At 29.7% G+C, this 26,414-nt stretch overlaps 4 protein-coding genes across 22 annotated transcripts; 3 read left to right on the top strand and 1 right to left on the bottom strand.

The window, feature by feature from the left end:
• The first annotated feature begins 1,017 nt into the window (after nt 1–1,017).
• Nucleotides 1,018–4,514, top strand: LOC122568798 (serine/threonine-protein phosphatase 2A 65 kDa regulatory subunit A alpha isoform). Of its 3 annotated transcripts, none has more exons than XM_043728976.1 (10): nt 1,018–1,176; nt 1,529–1,720; nt 2,103–2,322; nt 2,425–2,585; nt 2,665–2,820; nt 2,915–3,186; nt 3,268–3,462; nt 3,593–3,836; nt 3,901–4,144; nt 4,257–4,514. In XM_043728976.1, exons 1-10 carry the CDS (start codon nt 1,093–1,095, stop codon nt 4,259–4,261), a joined length of 1,773 nt encoding a protein of 590 aa, XP_043584911.1. In that variant the 5' UTR covers nt 1,018–1,092; the 3' UTR covers nt 4,262–4,514. The 3 variants fall into 3 exon arrangements, with proteins under 3 accessions (XP_043584911.1, XP_043584912.1, XP_043584910.1); XM_043728977.1 differs by having other exon boundaries at nt 4,252–4,514; XM_043728975.1 differs by having other exon boundaries at nt 4,237–4,514.
• A 215-nt stretch (nt 4,515–4,729) lies between these two features.
• On the bottom strand, nt 4,730–10,476 carry LOC122568799. Of its 4 annotated transcripts, XM_043728980.1 has the most exons (11): nt 10,109–10,476; nt 9,989–10,037; nt 9,565–9,753; nt 9,227–9,466; nt 8,905–9,144; nt 7,863–7,958; nt 7,524–7,792; nt 7,341–7,439; nt 6,936–7,200; nt 6,613–6,857; nt 4,730–6,529 (listed from the first exon to the last, which is right to left on the bottom strand). In XM_043728980.1, exons 3-11 carry the CDS (start codon nt 9,703–9,705, stop codon nt 6,376–6,378), a joined length of 1,749 nt encoding a protein of 582 aa, XP_043584915.1. In that variant the 5' UTR covers nt 9,706–9,753; nt 9,989–10,037; nt 10,109–10,476; the 3' UTR covers nt 4,730–6,375. The 4 variants fall into 4 exon arrangements, with proteins under 4 accessions (XP_043584915.1, XP_043584914.1, XP_043584916.1 ...); XM_043728979.1 differs by lacking the exon at nt 9,989–10,037; XM_043728981.1 differs by lacking the exon at nt 9,989–10,037 and having other exon boundaries at nt 10,202–10,476.
• Nucleotides 10,477–11,344: 868 nt separating this feature from the next.
• LOC122568802 lies at nt 11,345–12,371 on the top strand. The gene is made up of 3 exons (XM_043728986.1): nt 11,345–11,496; nt 11,953–12,113; nt 12,193–12,371. Exons 2-3 carry the CDS (start codon nt 11,953–11,955, stop codon nt 12,260–12,262), a joined length of 231 nt encoding a protein of 76 aa, XP_043584921.1. The 5' UTR covers nt 11,345–11,496; the 3' UTR covers nt 12,263–12,371.
• A 569-nt stretch (nt 12,372–12,940) lies between these two features.
• On the top strand, nt 12,941–24,850 carry LOC122568795. 14 transcript variants are annotated; one of them, XM_043728966.1, is made up of 12 exons: nt 12,941–13,166; nt 14,386–14,438; nt 14,820–14,961; nt 15,268–15,396; nt 15,499–15,665; nt 16,250–16,466; nt 16,534–19,305; nt 19,526–19,903; nt 20,004–22,556; nt 23,702–23,822; nt 23,923–24,239; nt 24,435–24,849. In XM_043728966.1, exons 4-12 carry the CDS (start codon nt 15,270–15,272, stop codon nt 24,521–24,523), a joined length of 6,741 nt encoding a protein of 2,246 aa, XP_043584901.1. In that variant the 5' UTR covers nt 12,941–13,166; nt 14,386–14,438; nt 14,820–14,961; nt 15,268–15,269; the 3' UTR covers nt 24,524–24,849. The 14 variants fall into 14 exon arrangements, 12 of the variants coding, with proteins under 12 accessions (XP_043584901.1, XP_043584906.1, XP_043584908.1 ...); XM_043728965.1 differs by lacking the exons at nt 12,941–13,166; nt 14,386–14,438 and adding exons at nt 13,174–13,427; nt 13,574–13,619; XM_043728971.1 differs by lacking the exon at nt 14,386–14,438 and having other exon boundaries at nt 23,992–24,239; nt 24,435–24,850.
• The last annotated feature ends 1,564 nt before the right edge of the window (nt 24,851–26,414 follow it).

The raw sequence follows: 26,414 nt of genomic DNA, 5'->3' as shown, positions 1-26,414 counted from the left end.
TATTTTCATTAAAAAAACTCCGAAAAAAGACGTATGTATATATATTTTTTATTTGCACGATTAAAATCATTATCTCTTAAGATTATATTATACAAACATTAAAGATATTTTTTATACATACATTTCACATATTAGTACTAGGAAATATTTTACTTACGAAAAATAAAAAATGGATATCCAACAAAAAGAAATAAACATTGTTGCTTACATTGGCACAGTAACTACAATACAAAAACAACAATATCCTAATAAAAAGTTTATAAAAGGAGTAATTGTTTATCGAAACTAGAACATGTATTTCATATCTTTTTTCTTTTTATTCCTTTTCCCATTCATTGACTAACTAGTTATTCGTTAAATTCAAAATATCTGAATATTTATGAAAAAATACTATTGTTGATCGGATAATAAAACTGGAGATGATGAAAACAAATGTAGACGAATTAACTGATAAAAAGAAGAAGAAAAAGATGATAATATTATGTTTTCAAGGATGTGAGTATAGTGGCTATAAAACATTTTTCAATGAAACACTTTTTATTATGTTTCATATTTCACTTACAAAAAATCAAACCTAAATGAATATATAGTGTATATATATATATACACACACACACACACACTACACACACTATTATATAATCTTAAAAAATTGATTATGGTACAAACATACATTCATATAAAAATTATTATCTTTTATGTTTTGTAATTCACTATATTATTATTTCTTTAAAATAAAATTATAAGATAGGACCATACAATAGAAGATAAATGTCATTAATAATATGCAAACTTCTTGACACGTAATAAAAAGAAAAGGTTCTTTTACCCTTTTTATTTTAAAACATACGAACCCATTGAAAGTATAAAGTAATTGTAAATTGATTCACTAAACATAATTCAAACGTTACTGTAAATCGTGATAAAATATACGACAGAATAGATTTTTCTTTCGCAGAAGAAGAAGACGAAGAAAAGATTTTACATGTGCCGCTAGTTCTCTGTAATAGTAACAACCATCAGATGGCGCAGTAATGTGAACACTACTTGAACACACGGGAGTTTCCAAGCTCTGGTGTGATCGGCAGCAAAATGGCAGCGAGCGACTCTACTACGGACGACAGTCTTTATCCGATAGCTGTTTTGATCGACGAACTAAAAAACGAAGATGTACAGGTAATTCTAAAAATGCTCGAAATCTATATTTTATAATAGCAAAGTAATAGACTTGCTGTATCGCCTGCAGTCACTGGAAAAAACAGAGTGTCAAGGCGGCTACAGTGGTAGCGTACAATTCGATAGAGTATTTCTTTAGTCTCTTGTCATCCTAAATATTCTCTTTTCAATATCAATACATTCAATATTATGATCTATTTGTATAACAATGCTCACGTTAAAAGCTTTGAAAATTCAAAACTTCAATTTGGAGAGATATAATTTGTTACTTGAAAAAGGGAGGCATTGGTGATGATAATGAGTGAATCATAGAGGGTTGACCTGCACATTTATGGAATTTTTCTTGTTACAGTTACGGCTGAACTCAATAAAGAAATTATCTACGATTGCCCTTGCATTAGGCATTGAACGAACACGCAGCGAATTAATACCATTTCTAACTGAGTCTATGTATGATGAGGATGAAGTCCTACTAGCTTTGGCAGAACAACTTGGACAATTTACTCCTCTTGTAGGAGGTCCAGAATATGTATATTGTTTATTGGTATATATCGTTATCTATTTTTCATTCAACAGCTAAACTAATAATAATATTTAGACAAAAGATGCCTGTATACAGTATATAAGTTAGTAATTAATCCAGTAAATAGATATTAAATCAGTTAACTTTTCTTCATTGTGATAGAATCATTTTTCATAATTATGCATATGCATATAGTGTTTCAAATAATAGATAATTATTTTGGAACATTACTGCTAGCATATTATTATTTTTATCATTGTATACTTGAAACAAAAGAAATTGATTACAATAGAGATAACATTTAACTTGAGACATTTAAGATTATACTTTAGATATTTAAGATAATACTTAACAAAAAGTTCATTATTAGTAAACTTTGTAATAAAAATTTATTTTAATACAGAAACCTTTGGAGAGTTTGGCAACAGTTGAAGAAACTGTAGTTCGAGATAAAGCAGTGGAGTCTTTAAGAACTATTGCTGCTCAACATAGCTCAACAAATTTGGAGGAGCAATTTGTTCCTTTGATACATCGTTTGGCAACAGGAGATTGGTTTACATCAAGAACATCAGCATGTGGTTTATTTAGTGTCTGCTACCAACGTGTTAATCCATCAGTTAAAGGTAGAACATAAAGATCATTTAGATTTTAGGAAATATAAAAAGATTTGTTGTCTATTTCCTTATATAAATATAAATTGTCTTCCTCTTCTTTTTGTTTTTTAGCATGTTTACGAAACCACTTTCGTAACTTATGTCAAGATGACACTCCAATGGCACGACGATCTGCTGCTTCACATTTAGGTGAATTTGCAAAAGTTATGGAGATTGAATATGTAAAGGCAGATTTAATTCCGATGTTTGTTATTTTGGCTCAAGATGAACAAGTAAGATAATACATAACAAACAATTATTCTATTAATTTTAAAATATTCATATCATTAATATTTACATCATATTTTATAGGATTCAGTACGTCTCTTGGCAATTGAAGCTTGTGTTAGCATTGCAGCATTATTACAACAAGAAGATGTAGAGCAATTAGTTATGCCTACACTTAGACAATGTGCAAGTGATCAGTCGTGGCGTGTACGTTATATGGTCGCAGATAAATTCACGGATGTAAGCTATTTTTACATATTTTTCTTATTTGTAGTAAATATTTAAATAATATTAATTTTGATTAATTTTAATCAACTTCAATTTTTATTTACAGCTTCAAAAAGCTGTAGGTCCAGAAATTACAAAAACAGATCTTGTACCAGCATTTCAAGTACTACTAAAAGATATCGAAGCTGAAGTTCGAGCTGCAGCAGCTGACAAAGTGCGCGACTTTTGCCAGAATCTCGATAAATCCAGTCTAGAATCTATCATTATGACACAAATATTACCAATAGTTAAAGAACTTGTATCAGATCCAAACCAACATGTAAAATCAGCTTTGGCGAGTGTTATAATGGGTCTTAGTCCAATACTTGGAAAATACAAGTAAATAAATATATATTTATTTAATTATATAAATATGTTTGAAATAATATAATAATAATACTAAATTTCTTAAATTTGCAGTACAATCGAATATTTGTTACCATTATTTTTATCACAACTCAGAGATGAATGTTCAGAAGTTCGCTTAAATATTATCAGCAATTTAGAATGTGTTAACGAAGTTATTGGCATACAACAACTTTCACAATCTCTTCTACCAGCTATTGTAGAATTAGCCGAAGATTCGAAATGGCGTGTAAGATATGCCATCATAGAGTAAGAATTTTTCAAATATATTATGACGTTAATATAGAAATTATTTAAATTAAACTTTTTTTATATAATGTAAAATGTAATGTACATATATATTTATTTATTTATTTATTTATTTATTTATATGTCCTAGATACATGCCATTGCTAGCTGGACAACTTGGGGTAGAATTCTTTGATGAAAAACTAAATTCCTTATGTATGACTTGGTTAGTAGATCACGTTTATGCCATCAGAGAGGCAGCTACGTTAAACTTGAAAAAGCTGGTAGAAAAATTCGGCCCTGAATGGGCACAGAATACTGTAATACCTAAGGTTTTAGCGATGTCAAGGGATCAAAACTATCTTCACAGAATGACATGTTTATTCTGCATCAATGTAAGTAAATTATTTCATTTTTTATATAGTAATTTATAATTTTTCTATCATTCGTTTTCCCTAGGTATTGGCAGAAGTATGTGGTCAAGAAATAACAACGAGGGTGATGCTTCCAACTGTCTTAGGAATGGCCACTGATAATGTTGCTAATGTACGATTCAATGTTGCTAAAACTCTTCAAAAAATTGGACCTTATCTTGAACCGTGTGCTGTACAAGCTCAAGTAAAACCTGTACTTGATAAGCTCAATACAGACAGTGACGTCGATGTCAAATATTTTGCTTCAGAAGCAATTGCAGGCATCGCAGGTAAAACTTTTATTATTTTATTTCATAAAATACTACTCTTCAGAAAAAATTTGTGATTTTTATTTATTACTTTTAAATTATATTTTGTATAGAATACTGTGTTTCAGCGTAGGTTGAACAAAAAAAAACTGCATTTAAAATTTATCCATCAATATACAGAACCTCAGTCTCAAGAAGTAACCTGGAGCAAACATTTACACTTACACATGGCAACAGGTAATATTATTGCACAGTCAGAGCAGATCTAATGTCGGAAACGAATATAAATATAAAATTAGTAGTTCATATTAAACGATATTTTAAATTCTGTTATATCTGTATATTTATAATTATATTACTTATTATTAAATATTGAATTTAATTGGTAAAATGTATTCCTTATACGTACCTAAATAATGATCTAAAAAATAATATAGTAATAAAAGGTACTCAGAATCATTCCTAAAATCAGACACTTCATTATAATCTGCTCTTCCACATTCATTGATCAAAAATTACTTTATCTTTTAATAATCAGTATTTTAATTTGGTACATAACATTGTTAAATATTGTAAACATAACAATAAAATTAACAATGAATAATGTAATTTTATTTTGGCCTTTTTATTTAATAATCAACTTGGACATTGTACAGTCTGTATCTTCGCGCTTATTATTATTTTTCTCTACCTGAATATACTTATAGTGCTGATATTAATGTTTACTTATAGTTTTTTACATTTCTATAGTATTTTTTTTTAGTTGTATCAAATAATGTATTAGAAAACAACATGCTTAAGTTTCATCCGCAGGGCAATGGAAATGATAACATGTATAAAAAATTTTAAATTTTAGAATTTTGAAAAATAAATTAGTTAAATTTAAACATATTTATAATATAAGGTAATTTATAATGTAGTTGTTTAAACAATATATACTTTCAATATAAATTTCTTACATTAGCCGATTTATAACAAAAATATATATATGATAATGTTATTTTTTGATCACAATATTTCAACACTTTACATTAAGCAGATACTTTTATCAGTATTACTTAACAAGGGATTACTAATTATTAACACTTACAAATATATCTTTTAACAGTTATTAGTAAAACTACCCCGCGTGTAATAGCATGTTAGCTTTATAATAAGTTATTAAAATTAGAATATTTTTGTACTACTACAAAAAATGCAGCGAAGAATGATTGTTAGTATTACAATATTACATAACATATTTCTTTCCAAGAAATGGAAATATATATCACTTGTTAATTATGATACTATATATACATCCTATAAAACTAAGAGACATATGAAATACGAGTATTTTCAAACATGAAATTCATATATCGCGGAAACAATTCGTATTTTATTTACTTGGAACTGTCACGCGTCAATAAATTATTTATAAAATATTTATCATTATTCATAATATTTCTGGATTTCATAAAACCATACATGTAGTACGTATGCAAACTGCGCGTTCACGTCATAAACAAATTTTTATAATTAGAATGATCTATCGCATATATTATTGCATATATTTTTTCATACAACATTCCACAATAAACATTGAGCCAATTATGTGCATTTAGTGCTGCAGTAAAAGGAAAACATTTTGTTTTTGCACTCTTACGCCAAAAAGCATATTAGTTTCAAAAACAATATAAAATGATATATGTGCTCGTTATTTTTATACTGGTAACATTCCATTCTACAAAATTATGTTTATTTCAACTATTACCATTTTGCACATCTCAATTTATAATCTAAATTTAAAGTTACATATTTGCAAACTCAAAACTAAACTATTTTGCTTAAATAATATACAATATATAATTTTTATACAAAAGAATGCTCTTTTCAAAATTATTTTTTCATTTCCATTCTAAAAATATTGTTTTGAATAATGAAAGTATATATTTGTTGCCAAAACCGAATGTAATAGATAAGATTTAAATTTATGGTAACTTATTAACAGACTAGTTGTAAACCATAAAAATATTTGAGAATCTAATTGTTAAAAGAGTAATAGATTATTGCGTGATTTCCACAATTCGTTAAATAACTACCAACATTAATCCTTAGATAAAGAATGGTAGAAAAATGTTTAATGTATGATATATGCAATTTTGCATACTTTTTACATGCATGTAATTGCAAAAATTTTTTCCTAGCTTTGTTTGCTAAATTTTCTTACAAATAAAGACAAAATATACCTTACATCATTAATGATCAAATATCGATTATATCGTGGCTGTTTCAGATTTTGCCAAGTCTACACAAACTGTATGACTAATAGTTGAAACATGTGCATTTCCATTACTATCAGAACTAATAATATTTAAAGATGAAATTTTGGCACGTTGATATGCCACAACTGTGTTTAAGCTTAAAAACCTAAAAATAAATTTTCTCATAAATATAATATACAACAATACATGTACAATGAACATAAATATCAATAATTATTAATAATTTACCTTATACAAACATACATAATCAACAATGCAGTACCAGCTGCAAGCATTCTGATAATTGGACCTTCTACTAATTGAATGAGAGTCCAAGCAGCAGCTGATGATCCACACATGGTTGTGACAATGGCCATAGTTTGCAAACAATGACGAGAAGTTATACCATTTTGCCAGTCCAATTTACTTGCATGTTCAACATTGTAATTTGTACCACATACTTTGCAAGTAAGACTGTCAGCATTTATAGAACTCTGAAATGCATAGTGCACATATGATAACATGATAAGTACGAGTATATCTGTACAAAATGAAAATATTTTATATTTTACCTCGACCAACCATCGGCGCAAACAATTGTGATGAACTGCACTCACATCACCTCTACATTGACAAGGTTGTATTAATGGACCAGCATCTTGCCTTTCACTATCGTAACAGATCCAACAATCTTTGCTGTTAATTGATGTTCCATCCGAAAAAAGTGCAGTATCTTGTTCTGCATTTTTATCTTGTAATTCTATTTCTTTCATGTATTTCGAATGATCTAATCGTTTCAAAAGACGCTTTGGATTTAAAATCCACAGCTGTTCAGGACTAAAATGAAATGAAAAAATAATTATATTTAAATAATAATCAAAATAACAAGAAATTAAAATAGCATGCCTATGGAATTTTATATCAACATACTTTTATATTATTATATTATTTATTAATGAATAATACACAATACAAACCTAAAACAATTCCATAGCACACATGGAAACCATAATATTACGCCTACTTCAATAATACGGAAAACAATATCATGACAATTCCTACTATATAAAGGAACTCTGTAATAAAAAATATGTAATGAACAATTATTAAGTATAAAAGAATGTAATTATATCCAATTAAGACATTATCTTCATATTTACTTTGCTTTCCAGAATTCGCTAAGTGTTTCACTGCACAAAAATCCAACAATAATAAATAACATGAAAGCTTGCGATAATAATCCTACACGTGACTGATGCAATTGAGAAATATTTATTTGTTCTTGCACTTGAGATAATTGTGATGTACTTGGAACTGGATCAAATAATTTTGCAGTAACTTGTTCTTCAGCATTAACTTTTAAATCAGAGACTGTACGTTTATTTAAAATTGTACTATTTTGATAATCATTCAAGAAACCACCTCGAATCTAAGACAAAGTCATTTTAATAGAATGCTTATTTATTCATTATTTATAATAAAAATTTCAAATAACTTACTTTAAAGTACACTTCCACTCCATAAATTAAGAAAAATACCACAACAATAAACAAGAGCACTGCATAGCAACCATTAAAGACATGGGTGTAAAAGCTCTGAAAAAGATCATTTTGAGTATAATGAATTAAAATTACTGATAGTGTAGTAACAGATTACCTAGGAACTAAAAAATAATTAACCACTTGCGCTACCAATGAACTCACGGTTGCGCGTGCCGTGCGCTACAATATAACACGCGGTGAGGCTTTACTTTGTCACCTCACCGCGTCTGCGAGTGCAATCTTTTAAGCAGCATCTCAGCGCGTTGGTAGGGTCTTACATAAAGAATTTTATACGGATATGAATAAATACTCACGGCAACGATAGCATTTTATTTATTAACCCATTTGCATCCAAGCGCGGATTAATCCGCGCGCTGCGACTGTCTTCTATCACCAAGCGCGGATTATTACGCGCGTTGCGACTGCTTCTTATTTCAGTCGCTAAGTATTCTTCAGATGCGAGAATTCACGTTTGACCTGTTTGTCAGCATCTCGCCTATATCAGTTTATTGTATTGACCATTTTAAAGAATTCCACGAAAAATAATATGATTTAATTTCTTATTTCTTATTTTTTTAAATAAACAATTTTTTTCTTTTTTCCTCTGTTATAAAGAATGTAAGATGCGATGTTTGCGAAGTATCATTGTCTACCAATCGTTCTGAACAGTAAAATTTTCAATAAACTCCATGAAGAATTCGGATGTTATTTACTGCACCTACGACCGACCGCGCGCGGGGATAGGGCCAGTCCTCTTAAGTAGAGCCATGATGCAAATGGGTTAATAATCTACTACTGTATGGTAGATTATTACAAAAGAACGATCTGACTGTTAGCCGACGTGCAGCGCACGTTATTTTTATTTCTGCAACAAATACCTATCGACGTAGTATACATGTCAGTGGCGATTTTGGAACAAAAGCATCTTGACGTGCGTGGCACGTCTTTCTAGCGCAAGTGGTTAAAATTCCACTACTATATATATTTTTATTTAATTCACCTGATCTTCTTGGGAATATATTTGAGTAACAATAAATTCTGCTAAAAGCAGGGAGTATGTTAATACATTAAACACAGCAAAACCTATGAATGATTTTGAAAGAAACTGTGGTTTGTCCCATGACATATTTCTTAAGTGAAATACTTCAGCCCAGAAACAAACAATTAAAGAGGATCCACTTAAAACAAGTGGATAATATGCAGATAATAAACTTCTGGACCATCCTTCTTTAAACGCAGTCTATCAAAAGATAAGTTTAATATTTTAACAGTATTTAAAGAAGATTTAAGATCTTTAATAATACATTTTGTATAATATTTACCGGTGATGTAAAATATGCTCCTCTTATCAATGATGCGAGAAATACAATAAAGTATAAAACTTTTTGTGTTGTGACTCTACAAGCTCTAAGAAAAGATGGTGCTTTCATTTTCTGCCATTCTGCGATGATACACATAATAAGCTGTATTAGACACACAAATGCCAGCATAAAAAATATAGTTGCGAATGCAATGTAGTAACTTAAATTTGGAACATGACATTCTAGTCCATCAAACTGAATCTATGAAAAAAACATAAAAACTATATTCAAAAGTACAAGAAATGGACTAAATATTATCTAATTATAATGAATTTAATTAATTACAATTAAAATATTACCTCACATAAACAAGTACCATTATGACATTCTCCATGTCCAGAACAATTCTCATTGCCACAAGTATCATTCCAAGCCATCATCCCAAACTTTACTAATAAAGTTAATGGATTTTGAGTACTCAGAGCAATCATTTGTTCCATGATCGCAATATATAAGACTGACTGTTTTTACACAGTCGTCACAAGAACCTGTTAAACATAAGAAGCAAATATATAGGTATCTCCAAAATATTAAAAAAGTAACAAACAAGAAAATTTCAGATTACAGAATCTATAGATATTAATAACATGATGAAATAGCACAAAGAAAAAAAAATTTTTTGATGAACTTTTTTAATGATGAATAGTACAGATGTAAACAAAAAATATTATGAAAGGAATAGTATATCATAAATTAAATTACACAAACTGTTATATTACGTACCACAAAATTAGTCCATAAATAATATTCACAAACAGTTTTATAAATCTAACTATAAAGTAACAAAAAAACATTATGAGCTAGAAAAAATTGAAACATCACTTTGATATAATCCAAACTTACGAATAAATCAAACAATTCACCCTTGACACTTGTGCTTTTTATTCATATAGATGTAATGAGACAGTCCAAGTGTAGTCGTAACTATATACCTACGCAATAACTTAACTCTTCGTCAACTATCACTATTACTGCTTACTGCATTTTTAATAAATATTGACATTAGATAAAACGCGAGAGTTATTGTCACTAATCTTTCCTTAACACTTCAAAGTTCAAAGGTAATTAAACCATCAAAGAAGACACATCACCAACGAATATACTTAATTATTATAATGTTCTTTGTTAGTACTGTAAATTAAGTGATCTCGTTTTTCTTTCACACACATCCACCTTTAATAATAATAATACAAGCATAAACCAGGTATGATGTAGATTTGATATCCACTATTTATTTTTGTGTCGCATGTTTTGGAAGCCTGTAAACTATGAACTTCTTTACCATTTTAGTCTTATCTGTGGTTATACCAAAGAGCTTGTATTTTGTATAAACAAGGTGTAAAATGTCCTTGTTCAACATACATACTACTGTTGACTAAGGAGAAGTATTACATATCAGACTTATCCTACATATGTGAATCAATGAATAAATTTTGTACATTTTTAAAACATTTAAATTTTGCAGATATTTCACGATATAATTTGATTATGTAAACATATTGCATTTCATTATGCACTGGAGTTTTAATTTCTATTGCTGTTAATTCTCTGATCTTATTTTGTGATAAATTTGTGAAGTTAAGAATCACGAAATCATTAAATCATATAACAGAAATGCATTGAGTATTAGCTCTATACTGTACTTCGTCTATGGACTAGATCCTTTCATAGAAACATGTATATTATTTTCTTTAATTTTATAAAAAATATACTTATGCAAACTCATTCCGTCTTTATTTTTATTTTGTCACAAACATTTTAAAATATTTACTTTCCAAACACTTAACAAACTATATACTTCCAAAAATTGTTAAATTATACAATTAAAAAAGATATCACGATAAATATTTATATATACTTTTACGTTTTAAACAATCTTATGATAAATTTACAGTAAGAATATTATATAATATTTAAAAAATATTTCATTATATATACAAAGTTTATATTCACAGTTATTTCGGTTTATTTTTGAGTTTAAGATAACAAATGCTTTTTTTACGATAAAAGATATCTTTTTTAGTTTATATAAGAAAAGTTTCACTTAATTGAAATTTAAAAATCACATGGGTTATAAAGGATTGATTGCAGAACACATCTACAGTTTAATAGTTCACGGTTTGTCAGTTTACGAAGAGGTTCCGGCTGATATAATATCGACGTTACTTCAAAGTATAATACGTATATAGTTTGGAGTTGAGTGAAATAGTGTATAATTTTACATTATTAAAGTATGTAAACAATCTTTTCTTTAATGATCTTTGCTTATTTTTACAATTAAATTAATTGCCATTTTTATGTAAATAGGAAAGGTATCGAATGTTATGTAATATGTTTCATATCTGTACTAAGATTGCTTTTAAACTATAGATGTTTCAACTATTTTAATATAATATGTTAAACGTTAAGAGACTGCTTCACTATCCTAAAATATACTTTTCTTTAAATATTATATGTTATTATCTAATACATAAATTTTATTAATCAACATCATATTGATTAAAATTGCTAATAATACATCATGGAAAAATAATGTTAATATTTATGGTAATAATAGATTGTAAAAATGTTTATTAAAATGTCCATCATATAGAAATATTTGCTTGTAAAAGAAAATACATATTTACAATTATATTTACATAATATGTATGTAATACACATATTACTATGTAAAAATTATATTTCAGATGTCAGAAGGAAGATTACCAAAACCTCAACTTCGTAATCTTCATGTGTCAAAAGTTAAAAAAAGTTTAGGGATAGTGACAGTACTTTGTGCTACTGTTGGTTTGGCATGGAAAACACTTGTTTCTGATGTATATGAACGGAAAGTTGAAGAATTTTACAAGTAATTGAAACATCTTAAATGTTTTAATATTTTGCTTCTATTTCTCATACATTTATTAATATATTCTATTATGTTCTAGAACATATGATCCAATGAAATCATTGCAAAGAATGAATGAAGCTGGACTTATGGAATCTTACAATCCATAATTATAATACAAATATATATAATGCAGACTAATAAAATAGTAATGGAATTAATGAAATCTTATTTAAGAAATTATATACAAGTTTAGTAAATAAATGTTATACAAAATAATTACATAATATTAAAACTCCTATGTTTTAAATAAATTTAAGGTCTTTTATATATAAAAGATTGTGTATTTGATTTAAACTATCGTTTGTGGTATGTGAATATAATTATTTTTTCTATCATTCTTTTTTATAATAATTCAAGATATAACTTGAATTGCTTAACTCTTATTAAGCTTAACAGATTAGTGATTTTTGTTTAAACATAAAATAATTCTGATTATTTCTCATGTTAAATATTCAAAATATTAAAACTATCTAATAATTTATTATTTCAAAAATATTAATTTTGAAGCTAATCATATATTTGTTTATAAGAGCAAAAATTCATTTTATACAACACTAGAAGTTGTAATAAATACTTTTCCCTATCGCATATTAGAACTATATAAATTATTTTATTGTATTAGATTTCTAGAAATATGAGGCTGATAAATACAATAATAAATAAATAAATAGATTCAATAAATTTGGAACTATAAAAGGTTAGGAAACTCGAATGTTAAGATTGGCAAGATGGCGCCTCACAAATACCCAGTATGCTCCGCGCGATTGATTTGCGCATGTCAGTTGCTCGCATTGCAAATGGCGGCTCCTTGTTATTGTTCATGGCGTTTTATGACTTGTCCCTTTATATTACCGATTATGTCGAGTTTTTTCGTGATTTCTACCGCGCGCTATGTGCAGAAAGTGAAGTAGGACTTGCGCGGTATATTTTAGATTAAAATTAGTGCTCTTGTGGTGTGGCTCCGTGCATTTTCAACGCGAGAAATCCCGCACGAAGTTGGAAAGAAATGGGGTAACGTTAAAATTTTCTTGTGTTCATACGGTATGAAATCGTTCTGTGCAAAGACTGAAGTGAGGCTCGTTGGCTATCATACTAATCATTATCGAATTTTAACTTTGTTTTCGGTAAGCATATGCAATTACGAGGTATAGAAGAAAGCTGCAAAATAAAAATGTTCAGATTTTTGACGGTCTATCTTGAGCATGCTTGAGCCCACTTCACGTACACCTCCCCCGACGGACAAAATGGTGGCCCCCCGATATCTAGTGCTCAGTATGCCTTATTTTGTCAAAAAACGTTATGAAAATTGCCAAAATCAGCTAATTTCTCACCAGAATACAAAATTCCGATTAGCGCGACAATTTACATTTTATGTCTGGTTGAAAAAAATATTCTATAACCTATTTTCTTCCACATAGAAGTTGTGCCCCTGTCTTGTGGCCCAAAAGATTTTAATTGCAGTTCGTGAGTAGTAAAATTTGATTCAAAATCGTTTATGTTTCATCGTATGTTTGTCGATTCGGTAAATATCGATAGTGCAATTGATGGTAGCTTTGTATTTTCTTCGTTAATCTCTATAATTTGACAAAAATCGTGATCAAATTATAACCTAGTAATGCTCATTGGCCTCACTTTTTGTTTATGCACTATGTTTTCGTTCCTGTTTTGTTTCGACTTGTCAATTTTACATTTTTATTCGTTGTTTTTGATATTATACTCAATCTTTCCCTTATTATTCCCATACATTTGGCCAAACTTGATTTAATTTATCCATTTTTAGATATTTTTGCATGAATATTTATAAAATTTTTTCCTTTTTGTAATTTTGTTACAGTCATTTGTATAAATATATATTATAAATATGTATTATAATTTGTCATTTGTTGACATAACAAAACGAAATTGTATTAAATAACCAATACTAATAATAATATCTATTTTAAGAATATTTTTAATATATTTTATATATTTCAAATTATTTTTATTTTCTTATATTTATAATTAATATATTAGTATTATAATATATATGTATATTAGTATCTTAATTTAACATGTGCTTCTGCAGTTTCATTATGATTTTATTTTGTAAGAGTTATAATTTGAAATTAATTTTCATATTTATATATATTAATGACTATAAATTGTTGTAACTTCTATTACACATTGTAGTAATTTATAATTGACTCCAATTAATTGAAAATTAATTAATTTATTTATTTGTTACTTTCAGATTATAATCATATATGTATTATTTCCACTTTAATGCAATTCCATACATAATGGGTAAAGTTATATAAGCAATATATTAATAAAATTTAATGAAATAAAAACTTTTCATAAAAAAATTAATAATGAAAAATTAATAATGACATATATTTCAAAAGTTTATGTAACTATTGATAAATAATTTATAATTTCCAAATTAAATTACATATTGGACAATTTTTACATTATAATGTGTAAGTTACATATGCCATGCCATACTATATATAGATATGAAATAATTTATTTTGTTATGTCAAGGTAGACTTATGATATTACAAATTGACATTTTTGATAATATTTTATATTTCTAAATTGTTTAAACACAGTTATATTACAAAATAAATTAAATAAATTATTATTTAACTTTGTCTGATAAAAGTACATTATTTTATCTTATAGAAACAATAAGCATATTTATTAGTGCTGGAGTGGTTTGGAGTTGTCGGTTTGAAACCGACAGTCAAACATCTTATCACCACATATTGTAGTGATACCCTGAGGCGTTTGTAACCTCTCTGGGTAGTTATGTGATTTGTGGTTGGTAAGTATAACAGATTATATGAAATTATGTATTTTGTACTGTATAATTTTATGTAACTTAATAATGTTTATCTTTTTCTTAAATACAATTGTTTTTTTCATTCAATTAATATCAAAATATAATAACACACGTTAATTCTTTATTATAGGAAAATGTAATACTTTTAAATTCTTCTTTTTCTGTTTTTCCATACCCCTCCTTCTCTTTCTAATTATGATAATAAACTTGTTTATAAAACTTGAAGTGAATTTTATTTATATTTGTATGTGCATATATAATTAGGTTATAAATTTGTATATATTGTAGTCATGGCGGCTGATAGTGATGGTGATCTAATTCAAACAGTTGTAACGTGTGAAGGTAATTTAGAAGATCCAGAATTTCCACACAAATTTAAAATCATTGTTGACCATCTTAAATCTTTGCTTTGCAAAGGTAATTTTTATAGATGACAGTTTTTAATTTTAAATTTAGAAATACCATTAATATTGAACAAAGTATATAGCAGTACAATGTATGACATTTAATGATTTATAGACAAAGGAGATGGTTTAAGAGTAAACAAGGTAGAGCCATGGAATTCTGTCAGAGTCACATTTTCAATACCCAGAGAAGCTGCATTACGTCTTCGAGAATTGGCAGCTCAGGGTTCTTCAACCCTCACACAACTTGGAATTCTTTCAGTGCAGGTTGAAGGAGATCAGGTAATATCTGTTATTTAATATGAATCAATTTGTATATATAGTTGTATGCCAGTGGCTGAGTTAACAAAGTCCTAGGATATAGATATTATAACATTTGGATTACTTGTATTTTCTACTAGAAAAAATTGTCTCAGTACTTTCATTTTTTTTTATAAGAAATGGCAAATACTCTATTAACTGGGAACATTGAAAGAAGTGCTATTAAATTTTTGAAATATATAAGATTGTATTTTTCAAAAAAGTATGATAAATGTAATGAAGGTGACCTTGGAAATGATTTGTATTAAAAATGATAATAAATATAATTCTGCGTGCAATAATTGCAACAATTATATCTGTAATTGAACATTTTTTCAGAATATTACAATTTTATATATTAGAAATATCAAACAAGAATGTTATTTACTTATAATTTATATTCTTAATGTCTTTTCATGTCTTCTACAACAGTATTATACATTTAATACATAATTAATAGTTGCATTTGATCCAGCCATTGGTTCCTGCTATTTGTACTCCAAGGATAAAAGTTGAAGAAATTTAACTAAATGTACAAAGTATGTAAACTATGAATTGTATAATAGGTAATATCATTGAGGATAGCCAATCGCTTTAGTGGAGAGGCACAGGAAATTGTATTACGTTCAGGACCTTCACAAGACAGTGGTGCCAAATCTCAAAATGAATCCACTAGTAATACAACTAATGTGGACAGTGAACCTCCAACAGCTTTACCTGGTCCAAGTAATACATCTAGCATTTCTTCAGCATTACGCAATGTGGCTCAACTAATTGCAGCTGGTATGCTTTTTATATATTTTATAAAATTAAGACATTTTTCCTTTTAATATTTATTATATTATTTTAGGCACATCGTCAGAAAAAGCACCACAGTTTCGTTCTCCAAATGTAGTTGCACCTACAGACTGTGATCCTATTCCACCTTTCCTTGCAAAATCTGTACAGTCAGCATCAGGCAATAGCAACGTTGGTGTCTCTGGAAATCAATCAGTAACTAATCCCAGTGCTTCACCTAGGAATAATTATAATGGTCCATTCCCATTTGCCAGTATGACACATGCTGCCCAAGCGATACATAGTCGTGAATCACAAGCGACAACGATTAAAAATGCAATGCAATTTAAACATCATGTACAGCCACCACCGCCTTATCCTGCTCAAGAGAATTTGGCGACAGTAACAACATTAACTGCTGGTCATACTACTACTCAATCAGTTGCACCAGTTGGTCAGTTAACGAATCAGTACAAGTCTCCAATTACCACCACATCTAGTCTGTCACCAAACAGTAATAATCTGGCAGGGAATTCAAATGGTAATGGAAATCAAGTTGCTTTATCCAGTCCACTTCTTGTAAATCTTTTACAAAACGATGCTGCCTCGCATCCAAACAACGTGATACCTGGCCAAAAAATTTTACAGCCAGTTATCGATAATTCTGGACTTACTAATCGTATGAGACCCACTAAAAAGCCGACAGTTAGAAGAAAAGATCTATCTTCACCTAGCGAATCACCACCGAATTTAGATTCTCTTAGAACAGAGGATCTTATTGGAGGAACAACAGTCATTCCTGATTTGTCCCAATCTTCTACATCTGCATTTGCGACTGTTAACGCTAATCAACCTTCAACTATTCCTCAACAACATCCAGTTAATGTAATTAGTGGCGCTGCGCAAAATATAGCACAGCAAGCAATACATCAAGCTTCTGCTAGTGGACAAATACAGCAATCTGCATCACCATTGCATGCACAAGTACAAATACAGCAAAAGTTTCCCATTAGACAAGAATTGGCTTATAGACCTTCGCAAGTACAATTACAAGGTCAACTGCCAATTAGACATCCGGTAAATGGACAGCAAATTCGAACACCATTGCAACAGCGGCAGTTGCTACTTCAGCAACAGCAGCAACATCAAGTTCTAACTCAACAACAGCAACAGTTGAATCAACAAAACATGAATGCTCCGCATCTGCTTACACAACAGATTTCAAATCAACAGCAATCTTTGGTACAACCGCAAAATGTAAATACATCGTTACAATCTACACCCGTGCCCAGTCAACCACTTTTACAACAACAACAATTGATGCAGCACTCGTCAGTAGGCATGAATGTTCCACAACAACGGCTAAGTTACTTAAATAATCAGCGTCAGCAAACCCCCCCTCCTTATTCGCGACAGCAGGTTCCACCACAGTCCCATTTAGGGCAACAAAATCAAGTAATGAATGTGCAGCAACAATTACATCATAATCAACTTAAAAATATTAATGTTAACACTAACGCCACGACTGATTTTCGTTACGGACAAAGTCAAAATATTTTAAGCAGAAATTATCAGGCAACAACTAGTAATGCTAATGGGACCACGTGGAACGCACAAAATAACTCTATTCCACAAGGTGCTCAGGTTAATACTACTCGCCTGCCAAGTACGAATCAGGTTTCAGGTGCCTTTTCTCAATGTGGATCTCATGCTAATCATGTTTCTAATAGTAATGTCACCTCGCCTGCTACCAAGGTTGAAACATCCGAATCTCCTAAGCCTAAAGAAGAGACGCCTGAACCAGAATATACGTCGACTGGTAAAATACGACAGTTTCTTATCAACCCTTTAACCGGGCATTTGGAACCAATGCCTAGTGAGAGTTCGGATTCAGAACCAGAGAGTGCAGTAGACAACCAAGATGATTTCTTTTCCTTTCCGTCGCCATCGAATGACCGATCAAATTCCATATTTTCCGACGATGATGCAGACAGTAATTTCTCAAGAAGAAATGATACAACAACAAATACGGATCAATCGGATTCCGAAACCACAGTGAAATCTACTGCCAGTGAAGGAAGTTTGAAACATAGTAGAATAAAATCTAACAGAGAGACCGCACAAAGTCCAATGCCTGGAGAAAAAATCAAACTAAGGCTAAAGTTAGAAAAGTCTGAGCCTGTTACACCAGCTTATAAAGTTGATGTTTCGTTTGTAAACACACCACCGATTAGGAAAGCCGATAAATCGGTAAATAAAATGTTTAGCACTGGTATTCCCAACTCAGGGACTGGTGATGAACCAAGAGTGCCTCCGTTACATATTTCTTTAAGAGGACGTAATGCTTCAGTAGTACAAATCAGGAAAAAGGAAAAGAAATCGTTGAAAGACGGTGAATCTGATCCGACTAACATAAAAAGGCGGGGGAAATTGAAAAAAATGAAAGAATGTATAGATGGGAACAAGTTGTTGCAAAAGAAATCTTTAAGCATGATTATAGGTACTTCATCCGCATCTAAATTACCTTTATCTAATTCCACGATGATCAATAGCACCAATTCTATTAGCAAAGTAAATAATATACTGCAAACAGTTGTATCAAAACCTAATGCCTTAAAACAAGAATTACCCATGGATGTTGTACGCGTGCAAACTGGTGTTACGAAACCGAGTTCAAGTAAAAGTAGTGATGTCGATGATATACCGTTAAACAGTCGAATACCATCCCCTTCAAAACATAAAACTACTATTTTGAACCAGCCATTGAACACACAACAATCTTTAACAAAAGCTCAAGTTGAATTAGATGTTCAAAATCACATACAAGAGCATAAAATAGGTGGAGGTAAGATATATGTGTATATATATATACATATATATATATATAATGTTTTTATTGTACAAATTTTCTTCTATGTTTCATGACATTTCGTAATATCAAATAATAAACATTATATAATATAATAAAATTAAAAATAATAAAATTAATGCAATATAAATAATAAACATTACTATTCTTTAGTACTTAAATTACTAATTTTCTAATGTTATTTCCTTTTTTATAGGAAAAACTAAAAGAAGAGATTCTAAAAAGAAATCGGAATCAGGAGATGGTTTACATCGTGAACAAAATTTATTGTCTGGTGGCAGAATTTTGGATAACCAAGCAAAATGGAGAAAACTTAATTATAAAGGTGATTCAAGCCAATCTGTAAGAAAAACTGATACACTTTTAGCCAGCAATGATTTCAATACTGTTAAGAAAGTAGGGGAAATCAGAAGAACGAGCGACAGTGAAATTACTCGATCCGTCATTGAAAAAAATACCTTGAATGCTGTTGCTTCACGATTAACAGAAGTAAATGGTGTAAAGAAGGATTTAATTAATCAAGAAAAACGAAGAAGATTAAGTTTAATGGATGAAAAAGATCTGCATTTAGGAGGTAAATTTGATGATTTTATTTTGTGTATGAATTAAAATATACTGATTTAATATTATCTATTAAATACATACAATTAATTATTTTTTGATACATGTTACAGAATCTCAAGATGCAGAGGCTACACATTTTAACAGTCAGAAGACCATTTCTGAATGTTCCTCCGCCAGTACAGTTCCAAATACAAACACGAATACAAATACAAGCACGAATATAAATACAAAATCTACTAGCAATTCATCATTTGAGAATGAAAATTCTGGGTTAGTACCTCCAACTATATCTACACAGAATGATTCAAATCCATCTACTAATATTGAAGGCAAAGTATCTACACATGTAGAAACTGCTATTAAAAATACACAGTCAACTGTAAATAGGATTATTTCTGGAAAAAGTAAAACAGAAATGGATAATTGCAAAACAAATTGTAATATTATGGCAAAAAGTCAAATCAATCAAAAATTAAAACACCATATGGTTTCAAAAAGTGATGCAAATGCTACCATTAACAGACATAATAAAATAGAGCATTTTGGTCATAAGAAAGTGATTCAAAATCATATAAAACAACCTGACCGATCCACAGTGGAAAATAAGATTGATAATGTGCAAAGAATTAGTTTACTGAAAAATACACAAAGTTCAGCAATAGGAAATTCAGTGGACCAAGTGCCCAGATCCCAAAGTGTTGATGTACCTTCCAGCAAGCCAACTTTACCAGTCGGAGAAATTAATGTAACAGAAGCGAAAGTTAAGCAAAAATTACTTGAAACTACAGTTCCAATTGCAATTGGGGTAGATGCAAATGTAGAGAGAGTCAGCAGTGGAGGAGGTGGTGAAGATTCAGGTATTGAGTCAATGGATGCTTTGTCAGAGAAATCACCAAATCAAGGGGAATCTCCTTTGCATAGGCCAGCGTCTGAATCAGTAACACAAAACAGTGCAAAAACTGCTGTTCAAGGGGAATCTTCCCTACCAATCACCAATAAGAACGTGCCTTCCTCAACTAGTAGTAGTGATATGTGTTCAAATTCCCATTCGGAACTTCTAAAGTCCAGTGGCCCGCAAAGGTTAAGTCCTGTGTCTGTAGCGAGTTATCTTGAAAATCATTTAAATCGCAATATATCAAATTCCAGTGAACATGACATGAAAAATATATCTAGTGAAAACTCAACTTCAACAACACAGAGAACTGGTGGTCATAGTGACTTGATTCCTAGTTTAGAAGTGACTGATAAAAGTGTATCCAGCCCTCTAGTGACAGGATCTGTGACTATTGTGACTACTTCTGTACCCAGTACTGTGGATAGTAGTGATAACTTATTGCAATGCGCACAGCAACAAACAAATGACTTTTCTGAAAAAGACAGTTGTAGCGTTAAATTAGAACCTTCTATCAACCAGCATGATCAGGGTAAGACGAACATTAAACATGAAGTGTCAAGAGCCCCAGAAAGTGTATCTGAAGATAATGTAAAGACAGTCATAGATGGTAATAGTGCAATTAGATTAAATGATGAACCTCATGGACAAAATAATAATGGTGTGCCTGTAATACAAAATCATGTTGCTTATAATAAGGTAAAGACAGAAAAACTCGATACTACAATTACAAATGAGGCTAATGTGGTGGTAGATAACTCATGTTCCAGTAGTCAGAGTTTTAGTTCTGAAATCAAAGTAGAATCTAATGTCAATGAAAAAGTTGATGATACAAGGCAAAATGATCGATCAGATAGTACGAAAAGCTGCAACATTTCTTTAAACGCAACACCTGTTAAGTTAGAACAATGTTCCGATCAAAACCAAAAATCGAATGTACAAAGTCATCAACAAATATCTGTTAGAGAGCCTTCTATGAATCTTCAAAAAGTTGCAGATGATTTGGTTAAGAAAATTGTAAATGATGCGAGTGATATAAACATAGGTATTCAATCGCCTCTTGATGAAGATCCTCAGCCAATTAGAATTACCCCACCACTGTATACGTACTCCAATCCAGTAGTTTTACAAAGAGATGAGACTCCAAGCCCAGCTGCACAAAATCCAGAAGTGGATTCCAGTGATGTTGAACATGTCAAAAGGAAACGTAGGAGAAAACAAGAATTGGAAGGACGACAGGATGTTATATGTATAGAAGACAATGATGAAACACAATTTGTAGAAAGATTAACTTCAAATAATGCGGATGATTATGTTAAAAGACCACCAAAGTCATTGCTGGAGCAACTTCTGATAGAAATACCAAATGACACTAATGAAAAAAGATCTTTAAGAACTAGATCCCAGAAATTGAACAGTCCTGATATTGTAAAAACTCCAAAAAGTAGTCCTCATGGTCCTAATAAATTAGAGGAGAGACGCAGTATATCACCATATGCTAAAGCAAGTCCTAAATTAGGAGTATCTAAATTATCTCCTAATACGACAATAAAAGTTGGGAAAAGGAAGCGCCAAGAAAGTGAAAGTTCTGTAGCATCTAGCACTGCTGATGATCCACAACCAAGGCCAGGAAAACGAAAATGTTCAGAGAATGCTGCAGAACTTATAAAAGCTTGTATGGGTGTTGATGAAGCTGCTTTAAAGAAACAAGTACCTGTCAAAGAAGAACAGTCAAAGAAAGGATTCAATATATTGGCCAAGGCTAAAAAAGGTGTTTATCTTATATTACTTACTTTATATTGCTATTCAGTAATTTAGTAATGTTATCTCCTATATTGGTATATTATGTACGAAGTATGTCATGTAACTTTATTACCTACAACATCACTATTTTTAGAGTTATGAAAACATTTTTCCTATGAAAGGCGTATGGTTTTGTAGGGATTATCATGTGATGCAAAGATTTTCATTTTAGGTGGTCAAGAACATACTAAGAACATATTAAGGTCATCTCCATCTTTTTAAATGGATGTTTATCTTTTTTTATCAGTACCTGATAACAGTTTTTAAAGTGAGTTCAATGACCTATTCTACAAAGTATTTCAAGATATTTCTCTCATTTCTTGGGAAGGTGTTCAAAATGGACACAGTTGAAAGTTGTTCAGCTATTTTGATGTATGTAAATCTGGTTACTAAACGGGCAGTAACCAGGCCCAAGTAAATATTTAATCTTTTATAGAATATAAAAAGAATGAATAAATTTTCAATAGTTACTACAATTAAAAAAAGAAAAATAAATAAAAAAAAGTTTTTAGGGCGAGAACGAGACAAGATAAAAGGAATTACTAGTTGGCAAACCAACATATAAATTATTAAACAATTTGAATCTTTAATGGTTACTGTTTGTAACTTCAATGCACCTCTTAGATCGTTGAACTCGTCTTAACAGGTGCTATGAGACATACAAATAAGAATGATCTTAATATCTCTGAGATATTTCCACCTAAAATAAAACAGTCTTCGCCATTTATCGTCTCCTGCAAAACATTTTTTAAGATTTTGAAACCAAAGCAAATATTTCAGGTGATAAAATTACATGGAACACTATGTATATATAAGAAAATTTCTTTAGATATTAGATATGTGTTTGTTTGTTTATATTGATCTATAAAATAACAAAGACTGCCAAAAACAGGGTAATAAAGGTGTTACTGACAATTGATCATTCTAACTTGTTTCACGCTGAATCACTGAAGCTGTTTTGATTATACATATAATTTTTTGTATATATTTGTATTTATATAAATGCATATTTGCATAAATGTCTATAATAACTTTGTTTATAAATAAATGTTTATAAATATTATTTTGAAATCGGGCCTGAATATTTTGATACAAAAATTTTTGTATTTTTAGGTCCCATTGTGGTAGAAGTAGATTCGTCTGATGATGAGCCATTGATTGAATCTGTAGGAAAAGCAAGAATGCGATTATCAGACGAAACATCCGCTGCCTCTCCAAAGTCTAAAGATCAAAAGTAAGCAACATCGGTTCAGCATTCTTTTAGCAGCAGTGCATATCTGAATATGTCAGAGATTTGAGAGCCCCGCTACGTAAATAAATTTTTGTTATTTTAGAACAAATACAAGCACAACTGTTTCTGGCAGTCAAATTAATTCCAGTAATATATCAAATTTCAATGCCAGTAATAGAGTGCAAAGAGAGAGCCGTTTGTTAACCACCAAACAACCGAATACAACTACGGTAGTTACCGCTGGAAAGGAAAGGCTACGTGGTACATCCGTATCCAATAATGAATCCTTAGGAGAAGTAACAACAAGGAGATCTGTTCGACAGAACACAGCTTCGCCACTGGCAACACCAGCAAGCAATACAAGGGGTGCATCTAGATCTACAGAAGATATTACTAGACGAAAAACTCGAAGTGGTGCTGGTATGTAAAGTTTATGTACATTATAAACACAATTTATGATTAGTGAAATAATAGATGTTCAATATGCTTCAATATATTTGATACCACTACATATAAACTTATATTTAAACATAATATATATACTTCTTATATTAATAAATATTTATCGCATTATTGTTTATAAATTATACATTTCACATACCATTTTAATTGAAGACACCTCGTACAGCGGGAACATTGTTTTAGTAACAGCTGAAGCAACAGAGCAGGCAAAACGGAGGCGAATATCCCGAGAAAACAAATGACCTTCGGGAAGTGACCTTGACAGTGATTAGCTACCGTCGCTCGTCAAGGCCTATCTGACTGATTGTGTATCTGTTATAAGTGGTTATGTGATCGCCGTGTGGCTGGACCCCACCTGGTGAAATGCATGCGTCAATACCGCACAATGCTGCTGTATATACATATATAACAGGAGTATCGTGTTTAGAGTGCTGGATGGTATTCCAAATTTTTGTTGCAATAGGAAGTATACAGTGAGATTCAGTAAGTTACATGCATAAAACTTTATACTATATATATTATATATGTATATAATATTATATAATAATATATATATATTAATATATAATATATATTATATAATATTATATAATAATATATATATATTAATATATAATATATATTATATAATATTATATAATAATATATAATATATATAATGTTATATATATTATATATACATATATAATATTATATGTATATTAATTTTATGTTTCATAATACTAACGCGGATATTTGAAACAAATTTCTAAATATTAGGATACGATTTCATTGTTATGTTTTTAAATGTTTAAAGTGCTCATGGTAAAAGCAAAAAAAGGGATAAAAAGTACTTCATTATTTTTTGTTGCCGTCTAAGCGTTCTCAATTACACTTTACTCCTAAACAGCAAAGTTTAGTTACTCAGAATAATCTGCTCAATGCATTATACTTTAATCTAAGTAACTGAACTGATCCAAAACTGCCGAGTTAATGTGCAACTTTCTTTTGCCAAACTTTTATGATTCTGTCTTTAATTAATGGACGTTATTTAGTAGTAATTTTGTAAATTATGTTACGTCATCAACATGTATGAAATTTTACATATTCAAAATTTTTAGATTGAATATGTGTAGTATTACTTTATTAAAATACTAATTGCAACAATCATTAATAAATTCATTATTAATTAAAATCAAAAAGGATCATATAAACGATAAAGGACAACCAATTTTACATTTTAAGAGCCATTATTATTTATTATTTGATTATTGATTATTATCTATACGAATTAATAATGGCAAAAGAAAGTCCAAATTTTTAATGCATTAAAATGAAATCTGACTGTACTGCCATAAATAATGTACATTTCTCAAGGACAAATTTCATTGATTGGTGGGGCTTGAGTCGCAACTCTGACAACTTCACTGATAGGCTTTGTTTAAGGATATTTAATTTATATCCTGTATTCATTTTAACTTGTCCATTGCATTATAAATTTAATATTTGCATAGTAAATATTTTCCTATATAAATAGTTATATTGAATTTAGAATACTTGCTTGAATTTATATTCATAACAAAAGAAACGTCTATAATATGTAATAATATAAAGTGCATTATTATAAATTTAACAAATTCTTATGTTATGTATAAAGTTATAAAATCTCTATTTTCTTCACCTCAATAAACATAGTCTTTCAGCAGGAAGTTTGTCTTGAGTCACAACATTGCAAAGGGCAGAAATATAGAGTTATTAAGACGGATTTATTTTATTTATAATACAAACAAAACGTTGGGATAAATCGTGCATAAATATATAGAAATAATAAGAATAATTATGATAGAAAAACGAATAATACAATGTTAATTTGATAGGTAATATATAAATGAATATATTTTGTAAATAACTTCTTGTAAAGATATATAAAAGCACCCTCATTGTACATATAGAAACTGTTTAAATTTTTATTACATTAGCGATAGTTCAAGTTGTGCAACATTGTCATATTATTAATTATTTTTTGTGATTGTGCACTGAGAACACTAGAAGCACCCTTTTGGCTCACTTAAAATATACAAAAATATGTATGCATACATATATATTGTATTATATATGTATGTATGTGATGTATATGAACTATTGTATATGAAC

Source organism: Bombus pyrosoma, linkage group LG6 (genome assembly GCF_014825855.1).
Source record: "Bombus pyrosoma isolate SC7728 linkage group LG6, ASM1482585v1, whole genome shotgun sequence".
In the NCBI taxonomy this organism is placed as follows: domain Eukaryota; kingdom Metazoa; phylum Arthropoda; class Insecta; order Hymenoptera; family Apidae; genus Bombus; species Bombus pyrosoma.
The sequence above is the reverse complement of the archived record's forward strand: the minus strand, read 5'-3'. Positions and strand labels throughout refer to the sequence as shown.

Coding starts and splice junctions, on each gene's coding strand:
- LOC122568802 (XM_043728986.1), top strand. CDS start 11,953: ATGTCAGAAGGAAGATTACCAAAACCTCAACTTCGTAATCTTCATGTG. Junction 12,114..12,192: donor AAAGTTGAAGAATTTTACAA/GTAATTGAAACA, acceptor ATTATGTTCTAG/AACATATGATCCAATGAAAT.
- LOC122568799 (XM_043728980.1), bottom strand. CDS start 9,705: ATGGAACAAATGATTGCTCTGAGTACTCAAAATCCATTAACTTTATTA. Junction 7,959..8,904: donor TATATTCCCAAGAAGATCAG/GTGAATTAAATA, acceptor GATCTTTTTCAG/AGCTTTTACACCCATGTCTT. Junction 7,793..7,862: donor GAGTGGAAGTGTACTTTAAA/GTAAGTTATTTG, acceptor ACTTTGTCTTAG/ATTCGAGGTGGTTTCTTGAA.
- LOC122568798 (XM_043728975.1), top strand. CDS start 1,093: ATGGCAGCGAGCGACTCTACTACGGACGACAGTCTTTATCCGATAGCT. Junction 2,323..2,424: donor TGTTAATCCATCAGTTAAAG/GTAGAACATAAA, acceptor TTTGTTTTTTAG/CATGTTTACGAAACCACTTT. Junction 3,837..3,900: donor CATGTTTATTCTGCATCAAT/GTAAGTAAATTA, acceptor CGTTTTCCCTAG/GTATTGGCAGAAGTATGTGG.
- LOC122568795 (XM_043728968.1), top strand. CDS start 15,270: ATGGCGGCTGATAGTGATGGTGATCTAATTCAAACAGTTGTAACGTGT. Junction 19,306..19,525: donor AGAGCATAAAATAGGTGGAG/GTAAGATATATG, acceptor CCTTTTTTATAG/GAAAAACTAAAAGAAGAGAT. Junction 24,240..24,434: donor AAAAACTCGAAGTGGTGCTG/GTATGTAAAGTT, acceptor TTTTAATTGAAG/ACACCTCGTACAGCGGGAAC.